The sequence below is a fragment of the Phalacrocorax carbo genome, chromosome 6 (assembly GCF_963921805.1).
Source record: "Phalacrocorax carbo chromosome 6, bPhaCar2.1, whole genome shotgun sequence".
Lineage (NCBI taxonomy): Eukaryota > Metazoa > Chordata > Aves > Suliformes > Phalacrocoracidae > Phalacrocorax > Phalacrocorax carbo.
In genome coordinates this window covers 29,984,811-30,011,526 of record NC_087518.1, presented here as the reverse complement: position 1 = coordinate 30,011,526, position 26,716 = coordinate 29,984,811, and the positions used below count along the sequence as shown (strand labels likewise).

General features: G+C 42.8%; 2 protein-coding genes across 6 annotated transcripts in view; one reads left to right on the top strand and one right to left on the bottom strand.

The window, feature by feature from the left end:
- Window positions 1-4,603, top strand: part of SWT1 (SWT1 RNA endoribonuclease homolog) — a 40,860-nt gene extending 36,257 nt beyond the window's left edge. For all 4 annotated transcript variants that reach the window (XM_064454377.1, XM_064454373.1, XM_064454374.1 and 1 more), the window contains one exon: window positions 4,353-4,603. In XM_064454377.1, coding sequence (XP_064310447.1) covers window positions 4,353-4,458 — 106 coding nt within the window. In that variant the 3' untranslated portion in view covers window positions 4,459-4,603. The remainder of the gene's footprint in view (window positions 1-4,352) is intronic.
- A 1,723-nt stretch (window positions 4,604-6,326) lies between these two features.
- IVNS1ABP (influenza virus NS1A binding protein) lies at window positions 6,327-24,661 on the bottom strand. Of its 2 annotated transcripts, none has more exons than XM_064454371.1 (15): window positions 24,523-24,661; window positions 17,582-17,829; window positions 16,092-16,218; window positions 15,595-15,764; window positions 15,433-15,508; window positions 14,499-14,672; window positions 13,985-14,110; window positions 12,496-12,603; window positions 10,218-10,344; window positions 9,422-9,646; window positions 9,143-9,264; window positions 8,833-8,959; window positions 8,616-8,747; window positions 8,283-8,456; window positions 6,327-7,807 (listed from the first exon to the last, which is right to left on the bottom strand). In XM_064454371.1, the coding sequence occupies exons 3-15, from the start codon at window positions 16,200-16,202 to the stop codon at window positions 7,554-7,556; spliced, it is 1,926 nt and encodes a 641-aa protein (XP_064310441.1). In that variant the 5' UTR covers window positions 16,203-16,218; window positions 17,582-17,829; window positions 24,523-24,661; the 3' UTR covers window positions 6,327-7,553. The 2 variants fall into 2 exon arrangements, with proteins under 2 accessions (XP_064310441.1, XP_064310442.1); XM_064454372.1 differs by having other exon boundaries at window positions 16,092-16,214.
- Window positions 24,662-26,716: the final 2,055 nt, after the last annotated feature.

The following is a 26,716-nucleotide window of genomic DNA, read 5'->3' as shown; positions in this document are numbered from 1 at the left end:
CATTTGCAAACCTCCTCGCTTTTCCTGTTTCTTGACGGTCCTTTTCAGTGCCCCAGACATCCCTTTCTGCCAGCGTGGCACAGCTGGGTCTCCCACACCGGTGTCACATGTTTCACTGGAAGTTATCTGCAATCCCATATCACTTTTGTGTTTTTGAGAGTGCAGAAACAAGCTCTCTTGACCTGTTTATTGTTATTTCTACTTGGTGTAGTACCTACATTTGAATTATCTATTGCACTCTTTTTGGGTCTAAAAGTCTGCATGTAGTATACCAGTTACCATTTTAACTGTTACTCAGCAGCGACTAGAATGATCTAGGGAAAATTATAATTGAGATAAGGGTAATGAAATACTCATGTCTCAGCCAAGATATTTTCCTGCACTAGTTTTTAAGAGCTCTTCTTGAAAACTGTCAACGTGCTCACAGCTGCAGAGACCATTCATGTTCATGCTGAACATGAGCCAGCAGTGTGCCCAGTTGGCCAAGAAGGCCAACAGCATCCTGGCTTGTATCGGGAACAGTGTGGCCAGCAGGAGCAGGGCAGTGATCGCGCTCCTGTACTCAGCACTGGTGAGGCCACACCTCAAGTACTGTGTTCAGTTTTGGGCCCCTCAGGACAAGAAGGACACTGAGTTGCTGGAGTGTGTCCAGAGAAGGGCAACGAAGCTGGTGAAGGGTGTGGAGAGCAGGTCTTATGAGGAGAGGTTGAGGGAGCTGGGGTTGTTTAGCCTGGAGAAGAGGAGGCTGAGGGGAGACCTTATTGCCCTCTACAACTACCTGAAAGGAGGTTACTGTAGCGAGGTGGGTGTTGGTCCCTTCTCCCAAGTTACTAGTGATAGGACAAGAGGAAATGGACTCAAGTTGTGTCAGGGAGGGTTAGACTGGATATTAGGAAAAATGTCTTCACTGAAAGAGCTGTCAGGCATTGGAAGAGGGGCTGCCCAGAGAGGTGGTGGAGTCTCCATCCCTGGTGGTGCTCAACAAACATGTAGATGTGGCACTTCAGGACATGGTTTAGGAGACCTGGGAGTGTTGGGTCGATGGTTGGACTTGATCTCAGAGGTCTTTTCCAACCGTAATGATTCCATGATTCTATTCTATAATCTGTGTTTATAACTTGAACTGCTGAGGTGTCCCAGTGTTCGCTCTCGTTCTGTACGCAGGCTGGGCTGGCAGCCCGAGTAAGTACACTGTGTGCTTCCTACTGCCTGCCCAGGAGCGCCTCGCTTGCCAGCCTTGAAACTGAGTCGAGGCACAGTTCATAGCTGATGAATGGAGCTCGTTCCTCAGGAGGGTGGGTGTTCTTTTGTTGGTGTAGCTGTGCCAGCATTATAGGTTATGGCCGGAGAAATGCTACACGTTTACTGTTCTTTGTGAGAGAATTCATCAGGCTGATCTGCCAAACTTGCGTTACTTGTGAGACAAAAAAATACCGGGAGGGTATGGTGTGTATTGTTTTAAAAGCATCCCTTAGTTCAAATTGTATTAAAAAATATTTATATTAAAATAAGTTGATCAAGTGGAAAAAAAAAAAAAAGGACAAACAACAAATCTGGCTGTTGGATATAGATCTGCATCGATGAAGAAAATAAAGTGTCTAAGTTGTGCTCAGCATAGTAACAAAACCTGTTTCCGAGGCTGCTCTGGGAGCCCTCAGGCTGTACTTGTGTGCCTTAACCTTGCTTTTTTTCCTGTTTTTTTGAGGAGTGCCTCTTCAACCATCTGTTTAGAAAGTATCTTTTGGAAAACCAAAGTTAAAGAATGTTTTCTGTTTAATCAGGTTTAGATGCCTCTTTTAAAACAAAAGTCTGAATGATAAATCAGTGTAGTCAGGCAATTTATTTTGTGTGTAAATACATTCTATATAAACACATGGAAGATGGTCTGAGTTGAACCTTCCAAAATCCCCATTCTGCCAAGAAAGCTGTAATGTCACCTTTTGATGCCGGTTTTGTTTTTGTTTTTTGTTTGTTTGTTTTTTTAAACTACTTAATACAATGGAAAGTAAAAAGCAGCTCTTTTCAGGAAAAAATGTGCCTTTTTACTGAGTTGTGGTTTGGCTGTTTTAAGGTGTTTGTACAAACCCCTTGATTTTAGCAGCTTTAGAGCAAATGTCACTGCTACTTCTTGGGTTTTACGGAAATTGCCTTCTTGGCCATACCCATCACAGCTGCACAGTTTGTCTTCCGCCTTGTGCCTTTTTAGTTAAAAATGGTATGAAATGGTATTTTGAGTCAGGACAACTGGTTTCAAGCTTTGTGGCTGCTTTCCTAGTAGGAAAGCAACAAAATTCCTAGTAGTTGCTCCTCCTCAGAGGATAGGTTTGGTTGGCAAACACCAGAGGAGCGCTTGCAGGAGTCACCCAGGGTAACGTGTAAAGCGGTCACTATTTCGTCAGCACCGCTGGGGTGCAGGAGGGCTGCGCAGTGCTAGGGGCGGGAACATAAAAATCTGTGCTAATTGTTTAAAATAACAATCTTTACGTATGCCTGAGGTCATTTTTTTTAAACTCTTAGAATTCAGCTGCCTTACCCGTGGTTGATTTTCCACCTCCCTCCCTCCCCCCCCCCCCCCCCCCCCCCCCCGCCCCCAAAGGCCATAGCAAATATTTTTGCAAAATCCTCTGGCTTAAGCGTAGAAATGAGGATTTTTTTTTTTCTTGCTCTTTGCCATTTAACCAATTTTACCATCTAATTCCATGTTCAAATAGAAAAACAGAAGCAGGTATTTTGGCAATTTTACCACTGGAAGAAAGGCAAACTGTGCAGGTCCAATGGGATGAAGAAATAAAAATGCAGCAGACCTGCAGCTGTTCAGTGTCTGCACCTGGTTTTTATGAAACTGGACATGGGGAAATGACATCCTGGATCGAGTTGTTTTGCCAACAGTTCTTAAAGCGCTCTGAGGGGTGGAAGCTTTTTTTTGCTGTCTTTTGGAAGAACATTGAAATTGTGAAACATTTTTTTGTGTGTTGAACTAGAGCGGCCGCTATTTAAGCGTTCAACACAATTTGCCAGCCTGCCACACGGTCCAGAACGGGAATCCCTGTGGTTACAGTAAACGCATGCTTAGGTGGTTTGTTTCCAAAAATACATTTCTCTTAGTACTTTTTTTCTCCGTGCATGTGTTCTGTATTGACTATGGGACCCTAAGTCCCTTTATGAGGAACTGATTTAAGCAATATTTAACTTGTAGGAGCATAAGGTTGTAAAATGTTGTCTCTGGTGACACTCCACAGGTTATCAGAAAAATGACAGGTGTCAGGCAACTGCGAGAGGAACAGCACTCGCTGCAGCTTGAAATCAGGTTATCCCAGAGCCTTAAAATCGGTCTCCAACCACGTTGTAACTGTGGATAGAGCTTGTTTCTATCTGCAACACATGCACCTATAGGAAATGTATAATTGACTTGCAGCTTAAACACTGTCAGTAAAAACCAGTAATGTTTTATATATTAGTTGAAGGCTCAGTTTTGGGTTGAGGAGACTGAACTAACACTTGCTCTGGGATTGCTCCTTGTTAAAGGTGTCAGGATGCACCTTTACAGGTGTATAGGATACAGCAATGGATAGCCTGCTGTCGTGGTTTAGCCCCAATCAGCAACCAAGCACTGCGCAGCCGCTCGCTCACTCCCCCCTGGGTGGGACGGGGGAGAGAATTGGAAGAGCAGAAATGAGGCAACTCATGGTTTGAGATAAAGACAGTTTAACAGGTAAAGCAAAAGCTGCACGAGGAAGCAAAGCAAAACAAGGAATTCATTCACTTCCCATGGGCAGGCAGTTGTTCAGCCATCTCCGGGAAAGCAGGGCTCCATCACACGTAACGGTTACTTGGGGAGACAAACACCATCACACCAAACATCACCCCCCTTCCTTGTTCCCCAGCTTTATATACTGAGCATGATGTCATATGGTATGGAATATCCCGTTGGCCAGTTTGGGTCAGCTGTCCTGGCTGTGCCCCCTCCCAGCTTCTTGTGTGCCCAGCAGAGCATGGGGAGCTGAAAAAGTCCTTGACCAGTGTTAAGTGCTACTTAGCAACAACTAAAACATCTCCGCATTATCACCACTGTTTCCAGCACAAAGCCAGAACACAGCCCCATACTAGCTACTACAAAGAAATTTAACTCTATCCCAGCTGAAACCAGGACACCTTCTCTATAACAACTTGATCTTTTGCTATAAAAATATGTTTGGATTTCCAGGGATACTGAGTATTCTCTGCTTCTGACAGGGTTAAAGGGCGCTATTAGAATCCCTTTGAATTTTCTTTCGAAGAAATACACGGTCAGATGTCTGTCTGTGAAGTGGGTCCATTGTGTCCTGATAACCCTTGTATCTTGTCTTTCCCAGGGGAAGGTTAGAAGTTGGATGTTGCCAGCTGGCCCAGCTGGAGCACACCATCAAGCAGTGTCACGTGTCAGTGCACACGGAAGCCAAGAACAGGGGCTGGCTGTGACGCTCGGTCCCGGAGCTGCGGTGCTCGGCCACCGTGTTTTCCTTGTCCAAAGAAAGTCTAACAACTCCTCTGGCATGTGTGAGGGAAGTACTCGAGGAACCAAAAATCTGCCTTCTTTTTTTCTTGAAGGTGCTCTTTGGTATTTGAGTTAAAGGGAAAACCCAGCTAGTTACACATGTACATTAAATGTCAGAATTTCTGCTAAGAATCGCAAGCTAACAGATTTTCTGGCTCAAGTGAGGGGCTCGGGGCGGACGCAGGCAGTTTGGTGCCCAGCAGGTGTGCTGGGCGCTGTTCTGAATTCCAAATGGTTGTGTTAGGAGCTATGTTATGGCTGTATAGCAAAACCCATGTAAGGCATCTGTTTTGCTGATACTTGAGAGAAAAAAAGACGATATTGTGACAGCTGAGGGTCTTGAAAGGACTGAAAAATGCAGAGCCAGATCGCTGTGATGCTTGCTACCCCTCCAGATGTGAAGGACTGAAGTGTGGATGCAATGCACTTACCCTGTACAGTGAGAGGATAGAGAACGGGGGCAGCAGCAGATGATGTCCATCGTTTAAAAAAAACCAAACCACAAACCAACCAACCAACACCACCTTGGACCTCTTTTCAGAAGAAAGGGATGTTTTTCCTTTGTTAAAACACCTCCTTAATTGTCACACAGCAGCAACCTGCTAGAAACTTCCTTTCGGAAAACTCCTCAGCCTTCTCTTTTGCCATGACCTCTTGCAAAGGCAGGAGAGGTTTTACTTCTGTGGCTTCTATTCTGTGACTCGTCTCATCTCTGCTCTCCAGGTGACAATACATGTTTGAATGTTGCTTTCCAAAACTGCTTTTACGTCCATGAAACTTTTTAAAAGCCATTTTGAACACTGCTGTGGTCTTGCAAGCTACCTCTTCTATGTATGTAGTTGTACAGAGATGAGAGGCCTGGCAGTCCTGCAAGCATTTATTTTGAGAGTAACTTCTAGATGTTTTTGTAAAATCTTTTTATTGTAAAAAATCTAACTTATTGGTACATTAAATGGCAGTTAATTCTATGCGGCTGTTTCTTTGACTAGCTCTGTCTTCACTTTGCCTGACTGCTGTGGCTGGAAGCTTACTGTGCCTCTTGCCTGCAGGCACCTGGGAGCGGGGGGGCAGGTAGTTACTGTTGGAGCAGAACTCAGATTAAGGGCTACTTCCAGCCATGTTGTTATCCCACAGCTGCAGAACAAGTACATTATGCTCAAATAAGCTTATGTTGGCAATTGATATCGTCTGGCTCAGAAGCTATATCAGCTTCGGCACATGATGTCCATCTGGCTGAGCTCGCATCTACCTTTGATATGCTTTAGGGGAAGACAGCTGACCTGCACAGTTAAGACAACTACTTTGTCTTCTCACGCTGCTGCTCCCTGGTGAAACGCGCCCAGCGTCACAGCTCAGAACGGTCAGTACACTTCTTTGGGCTGAGGTTTTCCTACACCAGTGCACAGGCAGAATCATCTGCGGACTGCTGGGGAGCACAGCTCAATAAGCACCTCGGGTTCCTTAGAACAGGACTGGGTGGGTCTTTGCAGCACAGTGTTATGCACGTTTTTTGTCACGTTCACTTTCTCAGCTCACCTCTGGAGCACCACACTTCAGCTTGCACAGAGCTTCTAGTACACTGCAGCCTGCAGGGGTTGTCTCAGGGAGATTGGCCTCCCAGGAGTGCTCCAAGAGGCAGGTGCTGGCTGCTTTACACCTGTTTCCAGAGGGCAACTCTCAGAGGGCAGGTGGGAGGGGTAGGTGGCACTTCACCCCCTCTCTAAAGTGTCTGCTCTAGTGTCATAAACTGTCTTATTAAAGAAAAGGACACAGAGACACGTCACAGCGAGCCTGTGGTGCAAGGATTTCCCAAAAGGTCCCTTTAATGTGTTTGCAGCAGCAGCAAGCAGTCAGTGCTAGTTTGGCACCAGGAGTTAGATGTGCAGCACTACACATTAGACACTGAGTCATCCTACCCAATGTTTTATCCATATGAATAGAGAAAGTGAACTACAACATAGTACTATGAGCACATATAAATCAAGTTATTTGTGTTCTATCCCACTTTCAGCTTGTAATATTAGAAAAACAAACTTAAGACAGTTACTAATTGGATGATGATCAGATGAGTACATTGTCATTGCTGCCAGGCAAGAGTTTAAAAAACATGAGGAAAACCCCACACTGAAGTTTTTGTTCTACAAACGTCAGCTCAGCCCTAGTAACAAAACCGCTGTACAGAAAGCACCTGCTGCGTTTTTGTCAAAATAGTTGGAGCCAAAATAATTTTCCCATCCTAGAAAGTCACAGCTATGTTATGTTCAGAAACTCCATTCAGCTCTAAGGAAGGTGCTGCAAACTAAGTCACACTATTGCAGCAGAGGCAAAAGCTCAGAAGCTCACGTACGGTGGTACATGGGTTCTCCCGCTCCGTCTCTATGAACTCCAAGGTTGTCTCTTTGCTTCAATAACCATGAATTTGCCATTTTCATGTCAACAGGTAAAATACTCTGCTGAGTATATAAAAACTGTTATAAAAAGGCAATCATAAAAGATAAGGTACTGGCAGGCATGTCAGCTTTTTTTAATAAAAAAAATAGCCATTATATCTATTTAAATAAGGCTTCTTGTTACAGATTGTTCCAGTTACTGAAGGAAAAGAAGGCCTGATGAAAAAAACAATCCCCCCGTAAACCTTACACTTCCTGCCCCAAGAACACATCCTACAGGAAAGGTCATTCAATGTGCAAAGTGACAAAACAAACACTGGGGGAAGCTCCTGAAATGATATGCCCAGTCTAGTTTCTCTTGCATTATCTTCAAAATCTTAAAATAAAATAAAACCAAACCAAAAACCCCAAACAACCCTAAACCAAATTCTAAAATACACAAAAACCCCCCTTCATCTCAATATTCTTTCCAAAACAAATATGTACAGCACATTTATATGCAATATGCAAAAGCTCTGTGTTGCTGTTGGCAACATCTATGCCCTCCCCAGCCCTATTCACAGGTGTACCTCTACGAAAACACAATTACATCACTAAGCCTGTTAGTTTGAAAAGGGGACTGAATTCACTTAAAACTTGTAAATTTTTGTGTAGGGGCTCCATTCGTTTGACTCTGGATTGTAGACTTCAACTGTGTTCAAGAATTCATTGCCATCGAATCCCCCAACTGCATAAATAGTGTTTGCCACCGTCGTAATGCCAGCGTTGCTCCTCGGAGTTGTCATGCTTCCCATCATCTTCCACTCATTCCTAGCAGGGTCGTACATCTCCACACAGCTCACTGCGTGAGAGCCGTCGAAGCCTCCACCGACGAAGAGTTTTCCTATCAAAAGGAAACAAAAGGGTACGTTTCACTGCTAAGCACCAGCCCTGTTGCCAAACACGGCCTCCCTTCCGGGGAGACAAACCAAGCCAAAACGAAGGAACTTCACGTTTCCTGTCAGAAGCCTTTGCCTTATTCAAGGTCTGAAGTTACAGTATTGACCTGCCTCAGGTCTCCTGATGGCAGGAGCTGACTGGAAGTTATTTCAGAGTAAGGGCAAAGCCCAAATTCAAACTGCAGTCCTGGAAGCTGCATCGTGATGTTTTGAAAAGAAAGAGGTATGGACGAGTGCCCCAGGCCAAGAGTTTTTTGTTTTTCTGGTTACAGTTTCTAATTAAAATTGGAAGCATAGCCAGGTTCTTACTGTATTGTTTTCTCCCTGAGAAGGAACACTGCTTTGTAACCTAATGGCATCTCGGCTTAGCATGAAAAATTCATCACGAACAAGAGGTTGCTTAAGCCTGTGGAAGCCTACCATCACGAACGGCCACTCCAGCTCCTCGTCGAGCCACGTTCATGGGTGCAATCAGGGTCCAGGTGTTGTTCTCTGGATTGTAACGCTCCACGCTGTTCAGGCAGTTCCATGATTCTGCTCCTCCAATTATGTATAGATATCCACCCAGCTCGCACACTGCAGACTGATGTCTCCCTACAGTTAAACACCAGGAGTTACAGCCCAACACAGAAGTCAGGCGCTAACAACATGCCAGAGCAACTGAAATTTAAACTGCTTGGTTGGTTGGTTTTAAGCCTGCAGTTTTACAGTTGCCCTTTCCCTGCTCCCTCCCAAACTACACAGCAAACTTACGTATATTAAGGGGAGCACAACTTGTCCAAGATTTTGTTATGGGATCAAACACGTCACAGTTCTTAAGTCCCTTTTGTCCATAAGGATCCGAACCACCAACAATGTACAGTTTTCCATTCAGGGCACACACTCCTAAGTCATAAAGGAAAGAATAGTAAGTAAGCTAATAAATGAAAGAATTTTTAAAAAAACAGTCAATCAACTGCAGATGCGTTACCTGCATTGCAGCGGTTGGTTCTCAGTTCCGGAACAGGAGTCCAGTCATCTATTTCTGGCTCATACATTTCTCCACAGCTCAAGTCATCTGAGTGACCGTTTGACCCACCCACAACATACAGCTGCCCCTAAATAGAAAAAAAAAATACCTTCTTCACATCTAAGCGCACAAAAACTCAAATCATTAGCACTTTAGTAACGGTGTAACTGCAATTAAGCGACTTCTGTTACCATTTTGTAAAGTTCGCCACGTTTGTCCCACCCACATTTCCATAATGTCCCATTTCATATCATCTCCACCCACCACACACCATTAAAACCGCCATCTGGAATCGAGCTCTCGGCGTTCTCATTGGTGCAATGAAAGTCCAAGTGTCCTTCTGTGGATCGTAGCATTCCACTGTGCGCAAACACTCCTCTCTGTTATATCCACCTAAAAGCAAAAGGTCAGATGATACCACATTTCCAAAGACCGACTGCTTCGATGTTGACAAACTCTGACTCTAATAGAGTGCACGGAGTTAAGCCACTGGCTCCCCCTCACCCACAGTCAAGCAACTTGTTCGAAGACTTGTTACCATTTCCTTTACCTGCAGCGATGAGCTTGCCGTTAAGTTCAGCCGTGCCCAGTCCAGACCGAGCGTACTGCATGGGAGACATGGGCTTCTCTATGATATCATTTGGTTGAAGCTCAAAACTCAGACTCTTGAGCAGTCGCGGCGTGCTCGTGGGAGAGCTCTGCGGGCTGTTACGGCCATGCAGGAAGATCACGCACAGCACGCCATCCAGGACAGCAAGACACAGGTAGGTGTTACCTGTTGTCAGGAGAAAAGGAGAGACCACCAATATAATGAAATTTCACATGAATGTAAGTGAATGCCAACTAGGGTCTTCTGATTATGCTTCTCCCCTTCTGAGTATGAAAACTTTATTTTTTCTGCTTCCTGGTTCCAAGTGTCAGCCTAGTTACTGGAAAATACGAGTTTTAGCTGATTAATATAGTGTTCAAAGGACATAAAGACAGCAATCTAAAGACTTTTTAGGGGACAGTCTCCTCGCACGCATGCAGCAAATAGCTCTGCTAATTAATCAGAGACCACCTATCTCCTTCAGACATTCTGGCTAAATTATACACACTGTGGGATTTGGGATGGCCCTGTCGACAAGGAATCAAGGCGTACGTAATCCCAATTTGGCCGCATTACATTTATGTTACAAAAATCCCACAATTACTGGGCAAATTACTTGACTTACACATCATCAGTAAGAAAGAGCACTTCTGCATTTCTTACAGATGTTGAAGGAAATCCCCCAGGAGTGAGAGGTGGTAGGTACATAATACCAGACGCATCTATCTTTTAGACAAACCCTGCCCCAGCTACTCACTTGAAGTTTTCTCTGAAGCAATGATTTTCCACTCATGTTTAGGACTCTGAACAGTAGCATGTGGAGAAAGACTTCCAGAGGAGCTGCTACTAATCTGCTTGTGATCATTCTCACGTGGTGGCTTCTTCTGCAAAATCAAAAGGCAGCTACAGAAACCTAGCCAGAGACTACACCTCCTCCTACCTTTGCTTCTCTGAGCTAACATATAACTATTCAAGAGATCGCTTCGTCTACCACCTCCGCAGAGCATCATTTATAGCACACCTCAATTTTCAAAACAACGTGTTGCCTACTCGGCCACAGTGGCCAAAAACCACCCTACGTCTTATCTTGGTACTCATTTCATCCTCTGACTGCACCTTTGTACTGCTGGTGTCCGACTAGAAATGAGTTCAAATTCCTAGAAAAGAGCATCTGTTACTAGCAGGATTCTCACATGTAAGGAAAAAACTACACCCATGTGGAGAGAACTGATCTACAAACTAGAAGCCTCACTCGCAAGCTTCTGGAACTGGAGTTAATTATATAACGCTATTTGGAAGTGAATTTACTATTCTCTTTGTTCCCTGAAGACAAATTAATTTTGCCTCAGTTCCTCCCTGTGCTCAGATTAGCTGTTTTCTTGGACTTTACTCCCTTGCTACCTTCCCACTACCAGGAGGTTTCTGCTTTCTTATTCAATTGAATTTATACTGAGCTTTCTTAATTGAACAAAATAACGTAAAACCCCACAATTTCACATTTCAGATGACACTGCACTGTTGGTTAGGCTGCTCAGGCTTTTTCTGAATCATAAGAACTAAACACAAAACGTTAACATCCTGCCTACTCTGTTTAGCAGCAAAGTTTATGACCACAGTACCAAGTCTGCAATGCTTGCACAGTTCCCTGGAGTCTGATCTCTATGGAAACTGCCATAAGACTTCTGAAATACAGTCTAACTCACAGATAACCTTACACACAAGAGTTTGACAGCTATAGTCCACTCAGCATGAAAACCAAGTCATTTTGTGGATAGCATTTTTGTTATTTCTGAACCTTCATCCTGTTAACAGCTTCTTCCCTTATCCTTAAATTGCCTCGATGGACACAGAAATTACAAACATTTGTAAGTCAAAAATTTAAAAGTCAGTTTTTCCAGGACTGTCACCTATGGGTTTCTGGTGTTAACTCTCTCAACTGTCCAGAATTTCTAAAGTTGGCAATTCTTATTATCAGAAAGGATTTAAAAAAAAAAAAAAGAAGTTGAGAACTCTTGGCCTTATTTCTAAAAATGAACTTTTTGAATATTCACCTCTCAGCTTCTATGGGTATTACCAGGAATAGTACCCAAAGGTATCCAAAGTCTGTGAAAGCTTCCTAAAAACAATTAGGAAACTGGAAAATTAGCTGGCTTTTTGTTTTCCTCTCTGTTCACTTCTAAAATCCATGTTCCAGGATGGGGAGTATTTTCCATAAAGATTAGCTAAAAATTTCAAGTAGTATAATTTTGTATCAGCACATTCCACTGTTATGGGTTAACATATTGCAATATATGTGCTTCTAACTCAGTGAATTTAAACAACCTTAATTTGTATAAAGCAATTTGATAATTTACATATATGAGCCCTCGTTCATTCTTTGTTTCTTACACAGCCTCCATTGTGCTAAGTCGTGTGTTTTTCAGGAGCGGAGAATTATTTTATCTGCCTAGAACTTAGAACAAAAATTGTCTCAAAAGGCACAAGACTGATTTGTACACAGTCAAAGCATCGGCCACCTCTAGGTCTGAAGTTACCTACTACTGCTTTTTTAAAATCTCTCTAACACAATCCAGTGCAGCTGAACAAAAGAAATGGATGCTGGCAGCTGAAGGGTTAGAACTTGTGTCTAGAATCTTTTCCTGTGCCAAAATACAACAGGCGCATAAGCCATTCTCCACTGCAAGCTGAGCAGTCCCTGGTCTTTACGGTCTCTTGAGTACCTCTACAAAGCCACAGCTGACTGGCTGCAGCTGACTGCTTTTCTACCTCTTCTTTCTTCTAACAGCCTAAGATTTATTTTGAAGTCAAACCTAAAGCACTCAGTTTTGCAAAGGCTTAGAGTCAGTCCGCCGAAAAAAAACGAGAAGCAGAGACTAAATCGTTGCCTCCGGCAGTTTTGGGAAAGATACTTTCTCATTACATATTTCTCCATTAAAGCTACTGCTGCTTTCTCTGCTACAGTACACAAGACATCAGGTGTGCTGTAAACTGCTCCAGTCTATCTAGGGTTACCTCAGACTGTCTGCAATTTGTACCTGCACAAACTGAATGTGGTCATCATCACTGCCATACACCTCAGCCTGTCCATCTAGCAGATTTCCATCAAGCAGCTTGTGATCAGCTGAGTAGTACAGCGTTTGAACCTGCAAAAACAACAACAGAATACCCATGTGGCTACTGTCTCCATTGCTACTTAGCTACAGGCAGATTACAAAAGGCAGTCGCCAGCATACTTCTCGTCATCCCATCTCAATCTAGCAGAATGACAAAACTAAAAGGAAGCAGATGTCATGGTGGCAATCTTCAAACACTGGATGAAGGCTCCTTACTTTCTCAGCTTGAGAGAAATCTTCTTTTTCCAAGGACTTCTACTGTTTTTCCAGCACAGAAACATTAGACAAGCAAGATGCACATTAATTTGCAGAATTACACAAATTCACAATCTCATGCAAGCATTTTTGTTATCCCCGCAAACAAGTTTTCTGCTTTGAGAAATACACATATTTAGCTCCATCAAAAAAACTTAAAGAGAAGCCAACAGTGGACTCTAAGAGAAAGTTATGGAGATGAGGGAAGACAACACAAATTTAAGTTCTGGAGGAAACTGTTGTCCACAAGTAAACAGATGCAACTGTTTCAGTGAAATGCATCTGAATTTCAACATGGCCAAAACTTTAAAAATTATTTTTTCCAAGAGGACATACACACTTGAGAATATATGACAGCATCAACATGTACTTTTGCCTATACAAGTGTTGTTGAAGATCTATCGTACTCGTAATAACAAACTGGGAAGATTTTGACGTTTCATGGGTTTTGGTAAAGTCCATTTTCTCTAGCCAACTAAAAATTTTGATTCCCCACTCATTTTTCCATTAAAAACTGCCCAGGCTACATCTAGTATTAGTATTCATGAGTAAAGCCATTTAATAACACACAACTTAAAAGAATGTATCCTGTAAAGGAGTAAGTAAACACCATTAAATCATCATCATCGTTCTCTGCCCACAGCGGATTTTCTTAGGAGAACTGGGGCAGGACTGCTGCTTCTGTACGTGTCAATACACTTGAGGTTTCTTCTTGGTTCTTCAGCCTTGGTATCCTAGTTTTGTTAATAAACCTATGGGGAGATAAATCAATGGGGAGGAACAACCATTAGAAGCTTTTACCTACTTTGCATTTACAAGCAAAACCTGCAAAGGAAAACATCAAGAATCTACGGCAAGTTTCAGTACCACCTCCCCAGTTCTAAAGCAAGATACATGCCACTTTGAGGTTACTGTACAGCACATAGTGAGCAAAAAAGGAAAGCAGAAGACCAGACTGAACAGTTCATTCAGCTCACCTGAACACCCCCCCAGTTTCTCAGCTTAGGGGTACCTACAGTAAAATTTAAATTCTTTAGGGTCATAGTTAAAAAAGTGAAAAAAAAATTAAAAAGAAAAGATAAAGGGATCATCCTTCATATAGACTTTAAAAAAAAAATAAAAAAAAATGTTTAATCCCATTTTCTTAAAGACTAACCTCTTCCATTAGATCTTCCAGGCTGTCTCCATTCTCCCAGATGCTACGCTGTACCCAGTTGATTACCTTTGTGTACAATTTGCCATTGCTGGGTAGGCCAACATTGTCTTCCAGCATCACTTCAAGCTTGAATTAGAAAAGGAAAGGATTATTTACTCTATAGGTATTACCCTTGTATTTGTAGCATGCTGTACTTTACATAGTAAGCATTACTTTACCGCAGAGTGACAAAACACCATTTAAGCGGAGCTTTCAGCCTATGCCACTGACACTAGGAAGCACATTTAAGTACAGCTGCAGTTATCTTTCACACTAAGAAAGGATAATGGTATGGATTCTCTACAGTTAAGGTTCAGGGTAGTATGAATATGATACAGATCCAGAATCTTTGTGTTGGTAGCAAAAGTCAAAACACCAAATTTTCCTACTCCCAAAAAGGAAGCCATAATAGTTGCTCTTTGGGTTGCTTTTTTGAAATCATGTATCAGAAGGAAGTCTACAAACTTATGCTAACCTTTAGCCGTGGAAGTTTGAGAAATTCTTCCTGTTCTGAAATCTGTAAAAGATGTTCCTGAATGTAGCCATCAATCTTGTTCAACAAACGCGAGTCTCCCATACAACTTGCAAAGTTTCGGTAAGAGATGCAGCTCTGAACATCCATCTTGGAGAGCAAGTAGTCACCACAAACCTTTGCAGAAAAAAGGCTGCATCTTAGTTTACAAGTAGACAGGATTTTTATATGTTTAAATTACCTACCCCAATAGGCAGCAACAGTTGTTTTCTAACTGCACAATAGTGACTGCCCATTGTCACCCCTCTGCCATGCTAGAGCTGCAAATGAAGTGTTGCCTTCCATAGAAATACACGTATGTTAAATGAAGAGAGTCATATGCATTCGAAAGCTACTCCCACATACACTGACCCCATGCTTTTCTACCGAACACCTATTCAAAACCACTTATCCGCAGTCAAGAGAAGGTAAGAATCCCAGTGCCCTCATCAAACGTATCCCCATTTGCGACAAGACTATTTCTAAAGTTGACTTCTAACAAACTTATGTTCAGGAGTATGTGGATTATTATTCCTTCACATATCACCGCCATGGCTTTACAGGTTTAATTATGCCCCCCCAATGCAACCAAGCACACCACCACTTCCATGAACCTGAAGGTAAGTGACCAGCTATGATTCAGAAGCTGCTTTGCTTATACGGTGCACAAATACGAAACTTAACTTCAGAGGCCCCTTCAGCACAAAGATAACACAAGTGGAAGCCATACATACCAATGTCACTCAGATCAATACAATGCTAACAAACACGTAAAGAAGCTTATCCGCTGAGCGCTTTTTTCACAGCATCATCATTTTTTGACTCATTAACACCAAAAAGCAAAATGCTGTCAGACTGAGAAAGCAGAATGGATTTCTGGAAGGACTGAGAACTGTACCTGCTTAACTCTCTCCATCTTCAACTTCTTTGCTGCAGAGTATACATCTTTCACCAGTTCTTTATCAGCTTTTAACCTGTTAAAGAAACAAATTTACCTTCATTACTTTAATTTTTTTAAAATAAAAACCTACTCTCTCTGGTTTCTGTGAAAACTACTTACTGAGCAGTATAGGCATAATTCAACAGAACTTCAACGGCTTCTGGATTGAGATCATCAAATTTAACATGGGAAATTCCATGAGAGTCACTATCACTATTGAAGATTTCGAACAGGTATGGACTGCAGCACGCTAGCACGGCTCGGTGCGCCAACATCTCATGTCCACATACCTTTATTTAAAACACACATAAGAAACCCAACATGCTGGTAAGATTCTTCTTTTTTTAAGTACATTTGTATTGTAATAGTATAAAATCCTACCCAAGTGAACGTCACAGTTAAAATCAGTAAGTCTCCAATTTATGTCAGCTGAAAAAAAATGTTAGCATCGCTTCTCTCAAAGTATATCTGATTTTTTTTTTTTTTTACGTATGCATTTTTCAGAAAAATCAGGTTCTATAATCTCATGACTCACAATCAACGAGGCACACAGCATTACACAGTGTAACAAAAAACCCACCACATTCAAGCATCGTGCTTGGACAGAAAAAAGTTACCTGAAGACGGACATCACAGAACTGACCACTTTTACGTAAGGCATTTAGTTTGGCAACAGATGACTCGATGAAGTTTTCATCTTCAAACAACAAATATCCATTAGGAATCATTTTGGTGTTGGTCTGGCTGAAAACAGAATGCATGAAGTTTAGAGATAGGACATTTTGCTTCAGTATAGAAGTACTATTAGCACATTGTTTGCAAACAAACATTCATGGGGAATTTAAAAAAAATTCATCTCCAAAAAAAGCCTAGACAAGTACTACTGCTGAGGAGTACATGTTGCCAATAATCCTTTGGATTGACTGGATCGATGATTTTCAGAAAGTGAGGCCACACCTTTTAATTTATCCACATCACTTCAACAGGTACCAACTCCAAAAGCTCATGCAAGCTTGCAAAACCTCTGCAAGCTCCGTGGGAGGAAGCTGGAAACCACTGGATTACACAAGAAGCTTTATTCCCCTCAATAAATCGGATTTGGTAGATTCATCACTATTTTCTGCTCACTGTAAGAAATCTATCATACTGGTCAGCTTCATTTTTTTGCGCAGACCCAAAAACCAGCTAAATTGAAAAATAAGAACTGAGAATATAAAGTAACTAATGAAGTAGAAGAATAGCTACAGGAAGAATTTTTTGTTTAATTTGATGAATAATGACTTAATTAAATATTTTAGAGTAGCTGGAAGTCATGAAAGAACATTGGCACAAAACAGAATTAAATACATTCTGAACCACCACCAGGTATTTTAAATCATCACGATGCTAAAGCAACTTCCCCTGAAGATCTTGTCCATATACAAACATACCACCTCAGGTAAATTGAAATGAGACTGGAAAAATAACTTCAGAAAATTAACTTTTGAATTTGGAGGCTATTGTATAGGTCATTTAATCGATTCTTTTTTTAGCTAAGCACTTTCAGGAAGAGTCTACTTTACAAATAGGAAGCTAATTAAGAATAGTAAAATATGACCCTGAAGTGACTTTGACAATGAATTTGAAATAATAATTTTTAAAAAATATCAAATTGGTAAGTTTGAGCTGCTAACATGAGTACAGTAGCAGTATAAAAATATACTTTCCTCAACAATTTTAGATGAAAGAATATGTGGGATGCTACTAATGTTACCAGCAACAATTTAAATATCCACCTAAAGTTTAAGAAAATTCTGAAGATCAGACTAAATAAGAAAACCCCCAAAACAAAAAACCAGAGAGCCAAAGTCAGCAATAAAAATCCAAATAACAAGCCCCACCCCCACCAAATAATTCTAGTGGTAACCCGTTTACTTTAAATTCACTTACTACTGAAAGCATTTGACCCTAAACTGGCAACAATAATCTTACTTACAAAGACTATTATCCATTTGTAGGCACTTTCATTTGTTGTGTTTTATGAAAAAAAGGACAGCAAGGTTTTAAAGCTGCAGAAGTTCAGTAAAACTATTAACTATTGTATACGCAGCTAACAGTATCAACCTACCTAGCAAATAGATTACTGTAAATTTTTAACTGGGAGATCTTAAAATAATCCAATGGTGTCACTGTGTTAAAACAGAGCACTTCAGTTTCAGTATCTTCTGACAGGAAAGATGTCTGTTGAAATGCAAAAGCAGACGTGTCTTTGCAGCTGCAATATGGATTCCAAAACTATCAGGCTTGAAGATGATGTAATCAAGTCCTTAAAAGCTATAGACATGAATTTCTTCTGTGATAATCATGCATCATAACCTGCAATAAAGGAGAAGTTATCAAGTAAGGACAACAGACAGTACTACCACCTATTTCAGAAGAAACTTTAATAGTCTCAAAGTAGAAGTTCCTGACCCGAACGAACAAGTTTTAATTCACAAAAAACAGCCTGAAAACTTCCATATTGAGACCAATCTCATGCCTAACAAGAGGTCAACCACACCAATTTTTATACCTACAGAGACAAGAAAGTCGTTAAATTAGTGCTTAGAGAAGAAGTTAGAACAGCTGAATCCCATTTTTAAACAACTTACCAACTCTAACCTTCAGCACTTCCTGTATCTGAGCATTATTGCTTGCTTACACAAGTAGATAACTCTTAAGCAACACAACAAAAATGACCAAGTTTTAAAAAAGAAGCCAATCCACACGCCTCCTACCTTTTGCTTTTCCTGTACTCAACTACTTATATCCTCCTTCTACTGAATGCCTAAATTGGACTGAAGGTAGATTAAGGACATGTCTGAAATAACTGGGCATGTCTCCAGTCTCTGGTACTTCAAAAAAAAAAAATTATTATAAAGTCAGAAATCGCTATTTGGCAATAACTTTCTTTGATAAAAAGTCTCTTTGCTACCCTGCGAAGAGAATCTGTTAAGTTCTGGTCAAGTCCTGGACTGGCAGTGCAGACTGGAGTAGCTTTGTTGGGATTCTGCATGCAGGTGGACTGTTTATGCTGGGCTTTTTTGGGGAGGGGAGAAGAGGAGGAGGAGCAGCAGCAGGGAGGGAACAAGCAACAAACACCGACTCTGGAACTTTCCATGACCCTGATGCCACCTCAGGAAAACAGCAACCACTTCATCCACTTGAGTTCCCCATCGCAGTTCCAAAACTATATTTGTATCTGCAGATTAAATGCCACACCGGGAATCAGGTTTCCTAAAAATAGGTGCAGCTTGTTTCTCCACATCAAAAATTAAAAGACACCTACATTGTAGGCAAGAGAGCCTCACAACCCCACTGCCTGGCCAGTGCTCACACACAGTATCCTTTTGGCAGGAACTGTAACCTCCCTTGGTTGGCTCAGTAGACCAGCAGCTCAAGCATGAGGCTGATTCATAAGAGCGGCAGGGGGCATTATCCCACAACATACCAGCTCCACAGGAAATCTGCTTCCATCTTTAACAGCTTCTTACAACCCTGAAGACAAAATATTTCAGCCAGCAGATAACCGAGCAGAAAGAATAGATGTTAATTAAGTCTGGCTACTAGAACAAACACATACACATACAGGAGGAAACAGCAGCGCTGTCTGTCTGTAATATTGTATCCCCTCACGCAGGGAGGGCTATGAGAACAGTACCCCACGGACTACAACTTTCTACAATATACTTTAATGTCAGCATACTTCACTAGGAAAAAATCTCCATAGAGTAAATGTATGTTCTTTTTATAATCCTACAAGCAAGTCACAAAACTGAAACCAAGCTCTATTTAGCAAATATTATTTAACTAAGCATTTGGAAGTCAGCACTTCTCCTGTTAGTACAACTGGTATAACCTTTCCAGTTTCTAAAGTAATCAAAACATTTCACTTCTCAAAAGCAGAGGTAAACAGTCCGAGGTCCACACTCTCCCCAGTCACCTCAGCTGAAACATTCTGTTGTTCAAAGATGCAGAAGTATTATTTCAACACAAGTGTTGCAATGAATTAGCTTACAAAGAAAGTGATAAGAATCTTTTAGAAGTTATGCTTCACCAAGACTATCCATGAATATACAAGAGAATTATCAGCAGGAGACCTCTGACTTTATCATGTCAGATTTTAAACCCTCTTTTTCCTTTATAGGAATTACCCACACATGACAGCTAAGCTTACCTAGCCAGATGCAAGCTACGGCAGGCACCTATAAAGACAAGTCAAGGGGGGCGAGCTCTGCGTGCCACAAGTTGCACTGGGTGGTGGGTACAGCGTCAGGCCATTTTGTTGAAAAGGCTGGGACCAACCCAGTCACCACTTGCTTGATTCTGAGCGGAAAGTGACACTTCGCACATCAGATCATCCATCTTGGTTGACCTGGTTTTAAACCAACTTTTTCTTGACTGCGAGATCTCTCAAAGAAGTTCTCTTGTTAACCAAGTCGAGGTCCATAACTACCAAAGCAAATTAAATGCATTTTGCTACCACAGCTCAGACAAGCAGGCTACTAGCCTGCTCACACATCACATTATGCATTCCCCCGGTTCAATATTCAATGGGATTGCTGTTCATTACCTGTACCGAGGGGAGATTTCAAGTTACATGACAACTGTTCAAACCATTTCCACTAAATTCCAGAATCATCATCATTTGGTCTATGTCTCCGGGCATGTTTTGTCATTCTGCTGTAACACAGTGTTTTAACTTTGCCCGGTGTACTTGCTTACGACCTTCAAGACCTATAAAGGACATCCAAAATAATTCCGGATTGAATGGACGATTTGTCTTTTAAAGCCCTCCTTTGTGTATGAGGTCAAAACCACACATCCTGCATTTTTGGACCTAATAATATTGTCCAATCTGAATATCTAGGGATTTGAACACCTTAATTATTGCCACAAAATTTCAATACTGTTGTGTGTGAACCATGGCTAATATTACTACTCCAAATAGCATTAAATAGCACAAGCATATGCATTAGTTCCTGCATTCTTTTGGCTTTGGTACACTACTGCTAGAACAAAAGCCAACCAACCAGCCAAAATTGAATGAAAAGCCAAGCATGCCATATTGTCTGCATTAAAGGCTTAAACAGGTACTGAGAAAAAATTCCTTTCTTAAATTACTTTCAGCATCTAAATAACTTTGCCATCACCACCACCCCCTTGCTTAAACTCCCTTCTAGCTCACCCCATAAAGAACTGCCAGTGGCTTTTTAATAATTTTCCAGGACTTTGAATTTTTTAAGTCAAGCGTGACATTTACAGATAGCTGTCAACTAGGTAAAGTATGAAGTCTGATGCCTCTGAAAGGATTACTTTTCAAGCGCCATCAAAATGCAATTATTTAAACTGCTGAAGCGACAGAATTAGCATTCCAGAATGGGAACAACACTTTCCATTTGAGAAAATTCTTACTTGAAAGTAGGCCTGTTTCCTGCACTGATTTTTAAAATTAAGCTAAAAATAAGTGATATATACACTCTGGATTTCCATTCTAGTTTTAATATTAAAGATTGATACTGGTATTGAGCTCAGAGGCACCGCCTTCAATCAAGAGTCAATCATGCTAGGTGTCATACTGCAGAGGACTGAGACAGGTCAGGAGGACTGAAACATTCCCATGGGGTGTTTCAATGACACGGCTGTTCCCAGGCAGACAAATGTCAGTACTCAACCGTCTGCCCAGTCACTCAATTTAAACATAACTGTGTCCTAATAATTGTGTTTCCTGAACACTTACTCTTATGCAGAGACTCAGAATTTCATTTGCTACACATATATACCGCTGGCCCATGGAAGATTCATGGCTCATAATGCACTCTCAGATAAATTCACTGCACATAGCTGACTTCCAGAAAAGAAATTTCCCCCTTTAAAACTCATCTTTCCACTTCACTGTATATGTTTAAAGGTGCATTTAAGAAGACTCACCTAAATAACATGGATACTGTCTTCTCATCCTTCACTAAGCTATCCTCTTACATGTATCCTGCAAATGTATATACTACTGAAATATGATTAGCTCAGTTACAAGAGCAAATATATGTCATAATTAATACATTTTAAATTGTTATTGTGTTTAGAATTTAGGATCTGTTCACCCCATTTTTTTAAATACTTGTTCACTGCAGAAAACATGCCAACATTTTAAAAACCTGCTGCATGATGATTACTGTTGGATTTCTCTGAGATCTAAGAGCCATTATCATGCCCTAGGACCTGCCACTGCAGAGCTGCTTTCAGCAGAGGTACAAGCTGCGACCTCAGGTGAGGTACCAAGACGACAGGTCCCAGAGCCACATACCAAGGCAAAAGTCACCTTGATCATGACCTATATTTTAGGCTGTATTCCGTTAAAAAAAGTTACACAAAGCCCTTGCTTTGTGCCAGCTTTACACACACCTTTTCATCAGATTAAGGTACTACCTCTTCAACTCAGAAGTAAAACACTAACTTGGGGGTGATACACCAAAAAGTATTAGCTTTTAATCAAAGGATTAAAAAGTAATGATGGACACTTGGTTGATCCAGTGAAACAAAAATGGAATTTAAACACCATGGTTGATGCTTTTTAGTTGCTGTGGGATTTCTGGCTTTTCACAGTCCAGTTCAGAAGAAATGTAGGTCACACCTATGACTACTCGTAGTCCATTACCTGCATCAGAAGATAAAACCAGATGTCCTCAACAATTTTCTTTCCCACATTAGCCCTTATTTATGGTAAAAAACATATGATCTTTCCATGTCTGAGTTTGCATTTGGGCAAAATATCACATACTTTATACCACTGAACAGGCTCAGCTTATACCAGTGATATAAAATATCACCAAAATCATACCAGTGATTTAAAATAAGACTCACAGAATTTATATTAATTGTTTTGCGTTCAGTGTTTTCACTTTCCAGTTCTTTTCCACTAAAGATTTAGTCTCATTGATAACTACGGCTTGTAAACAAAATTGTTGTATTTCACTGCAAATCAGCCTTAGCTGTGCTCCCACCCCAACAGCAAGGGGACGATATTTGCTGCCACCAGCGAAGGACTGAAGGGGAAGGAAAAAGTACTATGGACATTTTCCAAAATGTTCTACATGCAGTCCAAGAAGATGTAATACTTGGACTGTCCTCTATAGAGCACAAGCCTAGAGAGCTCTTTCAAACACACAATCATGTATGTAGGCTTAAAAAAATTAAGAGAAGCAGGCTTTATGCTTGAACGTAATTGCTCTTTCAACCACAACCCTCAGCTGCAACACACCAGCTGCCCATTTAGTATTCGCTTCCACTGCTATCCCCCCCATGCTTCTGATACACTGTTCCAGAGTCTTAGCACTGGTCATTATGTCCCCTTTCCATACTGGTTCTGCATTTCCTCTTCTCCTTTTCCACATTATACCCTTTTTGCTGTTGTCATAGTCTTTATCTACACCTCTTTTTTCTTCCTTCTGCCTCACATGCACACTCTTAAAATCTGAGCCTTCCTTTCCCCCCACCTCCATATGGGTTTCTTTTATCTGCTAACACACACTTCCCACTGTTCTCCAAACATTTGTCACACAAACAGTAAACTGGTGGTCTTTTTATTTGTATGCTGTCGTTGCCTCTCACCCCACATTCTGGGCAGTTTTTGCCTTTGTTACCATCTCCTGCTCCTTAAGAACTCAAGCAGAGTTTTTTATTCTATATTCTACAAAATTAGACCTATTCACAGTAGCTCAAATACCATTTCCTAACTGGAAAGTACTCCCTGACTGTTGCATCCTGTGCTCCAGGAATTAGGCTTGTGGCTACAAAATCCACGTTCTAAAATTAAGCCAATCTCACCATCAAAGCACCACATCCTGCTTGGTTTCTTATTTTACAGATCCCTGACAGAAAAGAGTAAACGTGGTGTCTACACACCCATCACTGGAAACAAAAAAGTCCTCCCCTTCTCAAACCACGACAAATAAGGCGAGTGGCATGATACTGAATTTCCACTAGTCTATCACTGCTCAGCCTTGCTACCCTTCTCCTTAGTAAATAACCTGGATGCCTCGCCTCTCACTTTGCCAACATTCTTCTACCCTGCATGAAACCATAACCAGTTCAGTTTTTATGTCAGTGGGAATCCTGGGTGAAGGAACAGAGAGGCTGCCAACGCAAAGATATTTTCTACCTTGAAGCACCTCTGAAAATTTCTAAAAACTTGCTGGAAATTTGTGCATGCAGGCAGAAAACACTGTATTATCTCCCCCTCCCCCCCCCCCCCCCCCCACCAAAAAAAAAGCGCGAGCCTTCTGGTCATTCACCCTCATCACCCTTCTCCAGAAGCACTGATGTGGACTGGCAGTCACTGTTTGCGCTGCGTTATCGCCTATTTCCCAGAACTGATACAGATGACAGGGAGGGTCATGACATTGGCAACAAGCTGTCAGCACATGTTCTTCAGCCCGAAATGGCTATTTTCTTCACTGAAAGCCCAGGATTTGTGCTGTTCTCTTCCCCCCCCCCCAACGGATTTAGGGAGGGTGCCACTCCGCGATGGCAGCGTGGCGCTCGGGAAGGCGCACAAGGCAGCGCCTGACCTTGGAACAATACCCACGCGTGTGGAACAGCCGCTTTTCTGGGGACTACACGACATTCCCGGCAGCCGGCGGTGCCCCCCCCTCCGGCGGGATGGGAGCCCTGAGGGAACCCATCTCCGGCCATTTCCCCAAGTTCGCCTCGATGAGGATGGCAACTTCGAGATCTGGCCGGCCTTTGAGAAACCGCCCCCAGTTACGCGAGGAACAGCCGCGGAGCCACCGGAGCTCCGGTTCCTCCGGCCCACGGCGCGGGGAGGGCGCGCTGCGAGGGGCCGGGCCGGGCCGCCGCCGCCGCCGAGCCCGCCGGCAGCCCCGGGCCGCCGCCAGCGCCGAACAAAGAGCGGCGGGGGGGGCCGGGGAGGCGCGTCGCCCCGCCGTTCCCGGCCTCGTGGACGGCCGCCCTCCCCCTCACAGCCGGCGCGGGCCGCCCGCCCGGACGCCCCGCTGGGGCCCGCCGCCGTACCTGGTGCCTCTCAGCGCAGACGATGCTGTTCATATTGGGAGCCTCCAGGCTGAGGGGGAAGCCGACGCGAAGACGCAGCCCCAGCCCGCCGGGAAGAGGGAGCGGAGGGCGCAGGGAGGGTGAGGCGAAGCGAGGCGCGGTACTGCTGAGGGAGGCGGCGGGAGCGAGCAGAGCAGCGCAACGGGAGCTGGGCGATCCTCTCACACGGCCACCCCGTCACTCACTGCGCCCTGTAACCCTCCGCCTGCCAGGGGCGGGCGGGAGGCGGCCGGCATCACTCCGCCAAGAAACGAGTCCGGCCGCCGCCCGCCCTCTCTTCTTCCAGCCTGAGGGAGCGGCCATGGCGGCCGAGCTGGGGGCGGGCGCGGCAAAGGCAGCCGGCTCCGCGGGGGTGCGCAGGCAGGGGAGAAGCCGCCCTGGCCACGTTCTTCGGCTAAGTTCGTTACGTAATTATTGTCCACCTGCTGCAGTAATTTTATTTCTCAAACCTGGGGTTGCCCTTTTTGCTCAGGCAGGGCTTCCTCTCATCGTCTCGCATCCGTAGGAAGGCACCCACTTCAACACAAAATGTCATATTTAACACTGGCATCTCTCCCTGGCGGCCTGTCCCGTGTGCTCCGGGGGCCAGGCTGCCCTCCGTCTGCCTCTGGCTACAGCACCCCTGAATCGTTCTGGGAAAGGTGTTTTCCCATCTGGATGAGAAATATCGCCCCTCACTTTTCAGGATAAATTCTATCTTGCTAGGCAAAGTGGATTTAAAACATAGTTGCTGATAAATGAGTGGTGTTTAAAGTCTGGTCTTTATGTGTTTGCATGCTAGATGGCCTAATGGGTTTCTGATTCATGGCTGCTGCAATATCATAATAAATAAAACATGGAGCTGGATGAAGTCTGAGGTTCCTTGCTTCCTGGTTTAAAACATCAAGGTCACTTGGAAGGCAGCAATACGCTTCCCTGTGCTATTGCCCTGCCTGCTTTCTCCTGATTCTGAGGCCGCCTTGGTCAGAAACTAGGAAACCTATAGGAGATCATGTTAGATACAGCATCTCAAATGTGTATGACATACGTGATAACATTAACCCATTTCTCGTAGCATTCTTCCAGAATGTCAGTGGAGAAGCATGTTTCAGAACACTGAAGTTGGATGATTCTGAGGTTTCAAGCAGAAAATGCTTCAAAATACTGAAAATAGTGGTCTTGCCTCATCCAAAGCGAGGAGAGGCATTAAGCCATAGGTATATTCCTCCCCTACATGAATCCCTCCGTCTCTGGAGACATATACAATAGCACATGGTGCAGATGGGCCCTCTCTTCGGCTCCTCATTTTGCTGGCAGCAAACAGGACCATCCTGACTTCTCATCTCCCTCTAATATATTTCCACTCTCTCCTCCTTTCAGTTTATAAATTACCAGCCACGCCTCAGTGCCTACCTTCCCACTCTCTGCTTTCTGTTTGAATGAATCTTCTTATCAGGCACTTGTGGTTAAAGCTGGGATGTAGACAGAGGTGAAGACAAGACAGGAACTATGATCAAATAAAAGAGTGCTGGGGATGTTGCTTAATTAAGTAAATCTCAGGATTATGCAAGCTGCTGTTCCAGTATTTCTTAGGAAAGAGATGTCTTTATGAATCATCATTAATTTTCATTATCAGCCACTGCCAGTGACGTCAACGAGCAACCGTAGTATCTTCCTGACAGCGCAGAATTCACAGATGGATGTTTCCAGTTCTTTCCACATAGATCCTTGTGGCAGGGGAACACGTTTGGGATTTTGGGAACTAACCGTGGCTAGGCTGGGAGATCAGACAGCGTCCCTGTTGGTCCAGTTGAATTCTGATCACCCAAACTCACGTCCCAGTAAAAAAAAGGGGGTTTTCTCTGCTTCTTGCTTTGTCATCAACATGAAAATATTTAACATCGTTAAAACACTGTAGTTCCAGCTATAGTTCCTGTGATGATGGCAAGGACTTCTATAATGTGCAAATAACTTTATTTCAATTTGCTAGATGCTTTGTGATCCTTCCCAATTAGACTTATGCTAAACACAGTTATCACTCTTTCTTCAAAAGGGAGTGGTGAAAGTGAGAAACAAGCATGTTCCTTGCAGATGATGCTTTTGTTCGAGAAAACAAGATCTCTCAGAAAATCAGGGTATTCTCTTGCTTTGCTAAATTGTTTGCCCTTACGTATAA

Excerpts from the sequence above, each read along its gene's own strand:
- IVNS1ABP (XM_064454371.1), bottom strand. The coding sequence starts at position 16,202 with ATGATTCCTAATGGATATTTGTTGTTTGAAGATGAAAACTTCATCGAG. Across the intron at positions 14,673-15,432 it reads AGATGGAGAGAGTTAAGCAG|GTTTGTGGTGACTACTTGCT; the intron begins GTACAGTTCTCA and ends TTTTCTGCAAAG. Across the intron at positions 9,265-9,421 it reads CGGCAAGCTCATCGCTGCAG|GTGGATATAACAGAGAGGAG; the intron begins GTAAAGGAAATG and ends TTTTGCTTTTAG.